This window comes from Abramis brama (genome assembly GCF_963993115.1).
Source record: "Abramis brama genome assembly, chromosome: 20".
NCBI lineage: Eukaryota > Metazoa > Chordata > Actinopteri > Cypriniformes > Leuciscidae > Abramis > Abramis brama.
In genome coordinates, this window is record NC_139982.1 from 6,395,825 (window position 1) to 6,406,179 (window position 10,355).

A 10,355-nucleotide genomic window follows, 5' to 3' on the forward strand; every position below is an offset into this window, starting at 1 on the left:
ACTTTGGTTACAGTTATTTATGAAAACATATATGACATTAAAACATACGCTATTGATACCTTTATAAAGGCTTTAAGTAAAGTGTCACCACAATATCTAATAATCATTATTAATAATAAATGTTGTTCTTGTTTCAACTGTAAAACACTTTCTGAAATCTAAATTGTATTTTTTTTATTAGGTGATTAAATAGACAGACTTACTGATCACCAGTTTAGTTCCTCCACCGAATGTGTACCACAGTGATACAATCTAATGAAACGCTCGTACAAAAACCTCTATTCCACTCGAGTGAACACACACTCCAGCAGAGAGAGAGAAACAACACTTCAACACACTGATATTAGAAGATCCTCAGCTCTTCTCAACACTCACTCATTCAGATTTGACTAAATGCTTTCTGATATAACACTGTTTAAAGAAATATATTTGATGAGCTGTGACCTCTGAGGTGACCTTTGACCTCTTTGATCATGGATGATGTTGTGGAGTTTCTCATAATGATGCTTCTGTTCTTCATATGCAGATCAATCATCATGATTTTTATTGTGGCCAGCCTAAGGCACACCTGTGCAATAATCATGCTGTCTAATCAGCATCTTGATATCACACCTGTGAGGTGGATGGATTATCTCGGCAAAGGAGAAGTGCTCACTAACACAAATTTAGACACATTTGTGAACAATATTTGAGAGAAATAGGCCTTTTGTGTACATAGAAAAAGTCTTAGATCTTTGAGTTCAGTTCATAAAAAATGGGGGCAAAAAACAAAAGAGCTGCGTTTATAATTTTGCTCAGTGTATTTGTTATATCTGATATGTATCTGTGTCCTCTCTGTCAAAAGACATGAATTTTGTGTACAATAGTTTGATATGATTCACAGCATGAGGAAGTTGTCAGAAAATGTGTTTGTGACTGATCTACAGTCTTCAGGATAATGATTCAAATAGCGAGAGTCACTTTGCATTGTCAGCACATGCTTCAGTGCTCTGAGAGTGTTTATAGTGCTGTGAGTTTAACACTTCATGACTGAGAGCAGAACAGAACACACTCTTCATCATCACACAAGACTAAACTACAGCAATGAACACAATCAACATCTTCATCTGGACCATTGCACTGTTTATTCAAGGTTTGTGTAATACAGTTTTTATAATTATTATTAATTATCTTAATATGTGAAATATATATGTTTATGTGTATATATTTATCATATACTGTATATCATCATATATATAATTTTTGTTTGTGTTTTCTCTCAGAGTGTAGAGGACAGATCACTGTAACTCAGAGTCCATCAATATCAGCAGTTCAACCAGGAGAAGAAGTCAGAATAAACTGTAAAACCAGCAGTGATGTGTGGAGTAATGATTACTTACACTGGTACTCACAGAAACCTGGAGAAGCTCCTAAATTCCTGATTTATAGAGTGAATCAACTCCAGTCAGGAACTCCATCTAGATTCAGTGGCAGTGGATCTGGCAGTGATTTTACTCTGACCATCAGTGGAGTCCAGACTGAAGATACAGGAGATTATTACTGTCAGAGTTTACACACTGGTCCAGTGTTCACACAGTGATAAAGAGTCGTACAAAAACCTCTGTCAGTCAGACGTCACAGTGACTGCACTGATACAGCTGAGAGAAACTGCAGCTGCTGATGGAGGATCACAAACTACACAATATCAAACCTTTCACAGACTTTATTCATTTATTAGGATGTAAGTAAACATGTAATATAATAATATAATATAATATCTCTTACTAAACTGGACTAAAATGTAGAGAAATGTGAGTGTTGCTTGTCCCTGTAAAACTTGCCACTGCAATATTATCTATACAACTTAATTGAGTTTATTCAAAATAACTCAGTTTAGTTGGATTAACAGTGTTGTTCATCATTATGCACACTGTATATAATGAATCGCTATATAAAGTCAGATGTCAGTGAGTATAAAACACTGAGAGTCTACAGTCTGAGCACAAGCGCTACTCTTCAGCACAAACCACAACATTCAATAACAGAAACAACTCGAAATGTCCAACAGAACTGAACATTAGACATTAACATAAACTGCCAACATCTTTCCCCATGTGCTCTACGATCTACTTCAGGCTTATGATGCTAAACGCAGCCCTGGGCCGTGGACCTGGAGTTCCCAGCATGCTTTGCAAGGGACTGCATTAGGAGAGTCAATTAAGGTATTAAGTGTTAATTTATGTGTTTTACACTGTATCACTGAAGGGCCTGTTTCTTTTTACACGCAATTTCTCTGCGTCGGTCCTAAAATAATAATAAAAATCCTACGCTTACTTTTTTTGACATGCGTTACACCAGCATAGAGACCCCAGCGCAGACAATTAAGCACAACAATAATAATGGGCCGCCGATGTACGAGTTTTATGGGCCGTTTAGACGAAAAAAATGAAACAAAAGTGTGAGATGTATCGGCCCAAAAGCACATCAGCCCAGTGGAGAAATGCCATGTCTGCCAGATGTTCAGTCCGCTCCTGGTTGGACATTTAGAGGAGTTTCTGTTATTGAACTCTGTGGTTACCATTGTGCTGAAGAGTAGCACTGTCAATTGACCTATGGCTAAGCCACACCCAATGCGATGAGCCAATCACCAGTGGCGGAGCCAGAGGACACCCCTGACATGCGATTGGCCACCCCGGGTGCCACCCCAAAATTGTATTTGCTACTGGCAGTTGCTGATGCTGATTTAAAAAAAAAAATTACCTTCGCCGGCAGCGCAGCGCAGTTTTCAAACGGACGAGCAGAGGACGAGAGATAGTTGCAAGATACCGAACTTCACCGAATAAGAAAACATCATATTTGAAGTAAGTTTTTAAGGTTTAGCATCAGGGGGGTTTGCTCCGAATACATTCGGCCTAATACACGCATACAGTAGGCTACCTTGCCGTGTGTACGTTACAGTATACAAATGTTCTAGCTAATGTGAGGATAGGAGATCAAAACGCAGGCAAAGAAGAGCAGAAACAAGCGATATCATAATGCGATTACTATAGGACTATGAAGCTTTATGGGTGTAGGGTGTTGATGGACTCGATCTACTGTGTTTTGATCATCATTATGTATCTGATCTAGATGTAGTCTTTGATAAAAATGTGATTTTCTCAGCTTTTTGCTCATGTTGCTTTTTATGAAACTTGCCAACATTCAAGTGTTGATTAAAAAGACACACGAAGCTAGAATAAAACAGATTTTTTTTTTTTTTTTTTTTTTTTTTTTAAGGGTCTGTTCTTTCTTTTGGTATGTTAAGATATTCATACAACAAAATATTCTGGGGTGCCATGAAATTGTGAAAATTACCAAAAACACAATTTTTTTTTATACTGGAAAGAGTTAAGATAAAAATGTTGGTAATTGGATGATGATTAGAATATGAATATGATTGGAATCATATTTTAAATTTGGCATATTTTTGAACAGGGTCAATTAAAAAGAAAGGGAGAGATAGGCTATAAGAGTTCTTTTTAATATGCACAAACATAGTCCAGTCATTTTATGAAAAAAGGTTTAACAAATTGCAACAGAAGCAAACTCAAATAACTTTGTATCCTCAATATGTCCTGAGTAAGGAAAAGAAGAAGAATCCCAAGAGAAGTCCAGAAGAATCCCATTAGGGAAAAGTTTTGAAAACTACAGTTATATGTCAACAAGATTCAACAAGACATTTTCACCTGGTTAGACCCAATGTTTAGATCTGTTGTGGTATTTATGCAAATTAGCACATACATAATTAGATTATGCACCATTTGTCCATGTTAACAAACCATTTTAAAAATACATTTTTTGTTTTTCTTGATGTAAGTAATCAATTTTCATGGTGATATCTAAAGGTTCCAATTTTTACCCTATACATGTGAGAGAAAGAATGAATAGGCGTATGAATAGGTTATATTTGGGTCTTTTTCTAAACTTTCCCCAATGGGATTCTTCGGGACTTGTTTTTCCTTACTCAGGACATATTGAGGATACAAAATCAGTTGAGTTTGCTTCTGTTGCAATTTATTCAAGGTTGACCCCCATTTTGTCTTAAAATGACTGGACTAACAGGCAGGTCAGATGCAAACAGACCCCAGCCCTTGCATCACCACTGGCTAGTCAGAGTCAGTGTGGTCAGACTTCAGGACCAGCAACAGCTCAGAGCATTTACCAGACACAGGCAGTCAATCACATACCCAATTCAGGAATTTAAGTTGAGAAGATTTTGCCAGATTAAAAGGATAGTTCACCAAAAAATTAACACAAAAAATAATTATAAATTAAATAATTATAATTAGAAAGAATAATTATAAATTATTATAATGAAAGAATTATGTTGTATTAAATCTTCATAGGATAAGATTTTATATTGATGGGCAATAAAATTGTTTAAATTTTTCAAGTACATGTCTGCTTGATGCCTGCTATATCTAATTAATTTTTTTTATTTTTTTGTAAATGTGAGTTTTTTTTGTAAATAAATGCAGCAGTTCATAACAGACACATGCTACGGTATCTTATCTCCTTGGTGCTTCAGCTTTGTTTTCTGCAAATATTTTGGATGTTCAACACTTATAGACACAAACAGAGTGACCCAATTCCTTCCATAAGCTTTTCCACTGTGTGTGTGTGTGTGTGTGTGTGTGTGTGTGTATGGTGTGTGTATGGTGTGTGTATGGTGTGTGTGTGTGTGTGTACTGTGTACCCCGCAAGTAGCAGTGGCCACCCCCTGGCCACCCCATGTATAAAACTCTAGTTCCGCCACTATTTACTGTATACAATATTATTACTTTCTGTAACGTTCTGGATGCTGTTTTCTCCATGTTTTGATGTTGTGTCTGATGGATGATCTGTAGTGCTTATTTTATTGACTCAAGTGTGATTTTGAGGACAGCAATTGTTTGACTTTTTGAGAAGAGTCAATGGTTTTGTGAGTTTAGTTTGAAAATTTGGATTTGTGTTGTTTCAACGTTGAGCATTGTAGCCAATCACAGACATGTAAATTAAGCGCATGAACGCAGTGGCCAATCAGAGGCGTTTAGAGTCACCATGCGGAGTATTCGCTCAAAATGTATGTTCAGAATCAGCGCAAGCTTTATCCTTTCGCAAATCCCCTCATATACATCAAAGTCTAGACGCGATGTAAATAAGAGATTCACTGTGCAGATGCGGACAACTTCAGTGTTTATGACGAGAGTTTTAGTGAGAGTGCAGAACACGGTAAGTAAGTGATGGCTTAAAGGGAGCGCTATTGGCAATCTTAATCATAGTTTTATTTTGCATACTTCTAGAGGACCAGTGGTTACGTTCACATTGTAAATTATAAAGAGTGATAACTGAATTTAAATGTGGGAGTTAATCCGCTAAATTTGAGTCCTGTGAGTCATGAAATTGCGATGATCGACATAGTAACCATAGCAACATATTGCCGTCTAATAATGTTATGATTTTTGTTAAATTTACACTTTAGTCATAAGTTTATAATACCCTTGCAGAACCTCTAAAATGTTATTTCTATTTATTTATTAATAAGAAGGATCATAAAAACATTGTTTCTATTTAGTACTGCCCTGAAAAAGCTTTTTCACATAACAGATGTTTAATAGCCTAGTCCACAAGACAAAATACAAGACACATTACATAGGCTTGATTTTTAATAGTGTGTGTCCTTAACTGAAGTATCCACAAATGTTTGTTTTTTTAATGGTTATTCATGAGTCCTTTGTTTGTCCTGAACCCAATGGTTCATATAAATCCTCCAGCTTCTGCACATTCTTTGCTTTTCCAGAATCTTTCTGCATATTTGACTGCTTTCTAGCAGTGATTGTATGATTTTGAGATCCATCTTTTCACACTGGGACACATACACAACTATTACAAACCCTGTAAACATTCAGTGATGCTCAAGAAGGAAACATCCGATAAGAGCCAGGGGGTGTAAACTTTTGAACTAGATCATTTGTGTAAATTGTTCTTATTTTGATTAAAAATTCATTCATTAATTTAGTCCTGCCCTTCAGAGGCTAAATAAGCCTCCATATTAGCATGTAAAACAAAATAAGAAAAATGTACACATCCCCATCATCTTTCTCAAAGTTTACCCCTGGCTCTTAATGCATCGGGTTGCACTCTTGAGCATTACCTTGTAGATTCTGAAAGATGTACAATAGGTAAACGTATGACTGCAACTATGCTTTCCAATCCTTTTGTAAAGGTTAAAAAATTAATTTAAGAGCTCAGTGGTGAGACCTTTCGCCGGAATTTGATTGACATCTCATAATGCAGATATCCACCATTTTTGTGTGACAAACAAACCAAAGACCCTGGTTTACAAACAGTGTGGTTTGTTGCCCTCTGCTGGTTTATAGATGAACAGTCGCAGGTTTAGTGTGAACCTTTGGATTCGATCTGAGAGACTGTAGACATTAAAACAACTAACATATAGGAGATATACAGTATTAGCTGATTAAAGGAGTCATAACCTTGTATTACCTTGGATACCCAACGCTCTATTATAGTCTTTCAGGCCCTTCTAAAAAAGAAAAGTGGAAAAAAAATAAACACAGAGCTCCTCTGACCCTTATTTCTGAAGGCATTATTGTCTCGCGAGATCTGATGCGATATTTTGGCTGTCGTGGACAGTCATTTTAATAATGCAAATGAGGGGCGCGTTGATTGGTGGCAGGAAGGAGGGGGGTTGACACCGCAGGTAACGCTTTAGCATATCATTCCAAAATGACATCATGGCGCAAGTTATGAATGAACCCGACCTGGCCGTGACCGGCTTCCCGGCCAGTGTATAAGTATGAGGCGCCGTTTAGGGCTTAAATCAAACTTCATTCACGCACACATATATGAAACACGCTTGCATACATACTAAGTAGTCACACATACATGTATATGAACTCTCCACGCACATACTCATATGAGACGCGAGCGCACACACACAAACTCGCGCACATACTCATATAAGACGCGAGCACACACACACACACACACACAAACTAGACGGCGCCTCATATATAAGCGTTAGGCAATCAATATACAATAGCCGAATTCATGATGATCTCAGTCATTTGTTGTTTGCAAAGTAACGTTAGCAGCCATTCCCCATGTTTACCTCGAAGCTAATACTCCCGCTAGCATACAATAGCCGCATTAGCAGTTAGCTGCTGTTTGTTACACACAGTAGAGCAATAAAAATCATTCTTACCGTTTCAATTGCAGGCAAGTCTCTGATTGTTGAAAATGGCCCCTTTTTCCCGAACTTCGATGCCAACTTCGCCTGATATTGCCTCAAATTTGTGAACGATTCCGGCGTAAAATGTTTAGCACAGACACCTAACGTTAAGCCAGTGGGAAGGGTTGTAGGAACCGCGTCATTAATAATGAATTTAATCCACTGGTCCCTGACAGCTTGGTCCGTTCTTGGGAGAGAAAACACATTTACATGTTGATTCTGGCAGTCAACAACAGAGCAACTCAGTGTGCACTATGTTTCTCCATCTTTCTCGAGTCGACTCTGAACTGAATATGAGGGGGAGAGGGGCGGGCTTCCCGCGGCATAGGTTTGCGGTGTCCATATATGGTATATCCTGCCCCGTCATGACGTCAAGACGGGGCTGAAATCAAAATCTCGTATTTGAGTGCGCGTGCACGCGCGCTGGTTTATTTACCCTGAGGTAAACAAACGCTTCACTTTTAAATATCGGCTTCCCGGCCAGTGTATAATCGTTAGGTAATCATAACATACATTGATTCTCGTGGAAAAGTGAAAATTGCAGGTTATGACTCCTTTAAATAATTGTACGTGACCATGACAAGACGTAAAGATTGCTGACAGTGTTGGAACTGGCTCACTAGCTCACTGACCTGCTGTAAAGCTGCAGCTTCTGCCCAGGCTGACTGCTCCAAGAAAATAAGAGGGAGATGCTCACAGAGGCTGTTGCACACCAAGAGCTGCAGGTAGAGGAAATAAGATACCAGATTCAAAAAAGTAAAATTATCTGAACAACAACAAAAAAAAAAACATTAAAAAAACATTAATGGGGGATAGGACGATGGTGGCCATGGCAGGGGTAAAAGTGTGACAAAGAAATCTATATAGACAGAGGTGTGTGTGCTTGTGTGTCTACAGTACACAATAATGTGATCATGATTTACAATTGCATTGTGGCTCTGAGATGTAGTTGGATTTTGATCAATTATGTCTAATCAAAAATATAAATAAAGAAACTAAAATGTGTGTGTGTTCATTCTGTTGGCACCTACTAAAAATCACAGTGTAGCGTTAATCTTACCAATAAGTGGAGGATGAGTGGTTGTAGTCATTTATAACCGTGTCCCTAAAAATGTTAATGACATCATTGTCATTTATTGGAATGTCCTTCTCAATGGCCAACAGAAGAAGGTCGGACAATCTCTCCTCTTTGTAAAGGCTGCGAAGTTTGGTTTTCACCAGCTTCAGTTTTGGGAAGGAACGTTCCACAGTTGCTGTGTTCACCGGAAGTGTGCCATATGTCTTCAGCAGCTGAGTCATGTTGGGGAAAACTAGATGTGCATTGTTTTCCTTGACCACTGAAAGAATAGATGACACACTGACTGGTGGTGGGCATGAGTGTGACGTATGGAAGACCTTCAATTCTGTCTGCAATTTGTCTTCATCTTCAATGTTATAGAACTGGCACAGTTTCTTCACAGCCTGGAGTGCTGCTGTTGGGATGCTAGCTGTTTTCCAGTTCTCTGGGACTGCCAGGCAATGGAAGGCATGCAAGTTTTCCCATTTGGAATGATCTCCTCCTTTAAAGCGTCTGTGAAGCTCCTGTATCATTGTGTCCACAAAAACATAATACACTTTAACACGGTAGTACTCCAGCAAAGTTGGGAAAGCATGGTCAGTCGTAGCTGATGTGGCAGCAAACTTGAACTTCTCTGGCACTTTCCTCCTCCTAGATTGACCAGGGACCTCAGATGGAGGATCCAGGCCCACTGATGCAGACTTCTCTGTAGCCTGTTTATAAATGTTATCAAACTCTTCTTCTGTTCTTCTGTAGGCAAGCCTCTTTAAAACTCAATTCAACAATGCTGTATGCTGTGGCCAGGTCCATGTCTTTCTGCTGCAATGCATCAGATGCAGCTGCAGTCACCTGGAAGATTGGACAGGTCATCTCCAGACACAAGAAGAACTCAAAATTGATGCTTTTTAGAAGGATCATTGCATCACCAGCTGAGGAGTCTGGGTCTTGTGGAGTCTTGTGAGGACCTTCACCAGAGTTTTAAGTGCACTCTCTCTACAGGCCCACCGAGTATCTGACAGCTCTTTTTCTTCAGTGTTCTTCAGCTCCAGTGGACGCTGATCGGGTGCTTCCTCTTCTGCATTTCAATAAATGCAGAGTGTCGTTTTGATGAGTTGGCCATAAAAGTGTAAAGTTTTTCAACTAGATTGAAACTTCGCACTTACTACCAATACCAGATTAAGGCAGTGTGTTTTTTTGTTGAAAGGAATAATGTTATTCTTATATTAATATCATTGTTTTAGATTAAATAATTATACAAAAATATCAGTAACACTTTAATTAAAGCCTTTATACATAGTGCATTATAAAAAGTATTTTTAATGCATTAATTATATATTGTTTTACACATTATGATCTCATCAATAATTGTAACCAAGGATTTAACACATTATAATATTATCTTCATTGTTACACCTCCAAAAAATGATAAAACACTAAAACTCATGACAAACAACTAATTCTAGATGTAACAAGGAATTTTAAAAACATATATGACATTATAACATATGCTTTTGATACCTTTATAATGCATTACACATAAAGGCTTCAAGTAAAGTTTTGCCACAATATCTAATAATCATTATTATTAATAAATGTTGTTCTTGTTTCCACTGTAAAACACTTTCTGAAATCTAAATTGTATTTTTTTATTAGGTGATTAAATAGACAGACTTACCGATCACCAGTTTAGTTCCTCCACCGAAAGTCCACCACAGTGATACAATCTAATGAAACGCTCGTACAAAAACCTCTATTCCACTCGAGTGAACACACACTCCAGCAGAGAGAGAGAAACAACACTTCAACACACTGATATTAGAAGATCCTCAGCTCTTCTCAACACTCACTCATTCAGATTTGACTAAATGCTTTCTGATATAACACTGTTTAAAGAAATATATTTGATGAGCTGTGACCTCTGAGGTGACCTTTGACCTCTTTGATCATGGATGATGTTGAGGAGTTTCTCATAATGATGCTTCTGTTCTTCATATGCAGATCAATCATCATGATTCACAGAAAAACCTGCAGCTTCAGACTTCAATCTTC

The 10,355-nt window shown here is 37.9% G+C and overlaps 1 protein-coding gene across 1 annotated transcript; it reads right to left on the reverse strand.

Moving 5' to 3' along the window:
- Window positions 1-7,344: 7,344 nt before the first annotated feature.
- Window positions 7,345-10,010, reverse strand: LOC311071463 (uncharacterized protein). Its single transcript, XM_084095872.1, has 3 exons — window positions 9,982-10,010; window positions 8,310-9,381; window positions 7,345-7,968 (listed from the first exon to the last, which is right to left on the reverse strand). The coding sequence occupies exons 2-3, from the start codon at window positions 8,837-8,839 to the stop codon at window positions 7,869-7,871; spliced, it is 630 nt and encodes a 209-aa protein (XP_083951998.1). The 5' UTR covers window positions 8,840-9,381; window positions 9,982-10,010; the 3' UTR covers window positions 7,345-7,868.
- Window positions 10,011-10,355: the final 345 nt, after the last annotated feature.

Excerpts from the sequence above, each read along its gene's own strand:
- LOC311071463 (XM_084095872.1), bottom strand. The coding sequence starts at position 8,839 with ATGATACAGGAGCTTCACAGACGCTTTAAAGGAGGAGATCATTCCAAA. Across the intron at positions 7,969-8,309 it reads CACTCATCCTCCACTTATTG|CTCTTGGTGTGCAACAGCCT; the intron begins GTAAGATTAACG and ends CTCTACCTGCAG.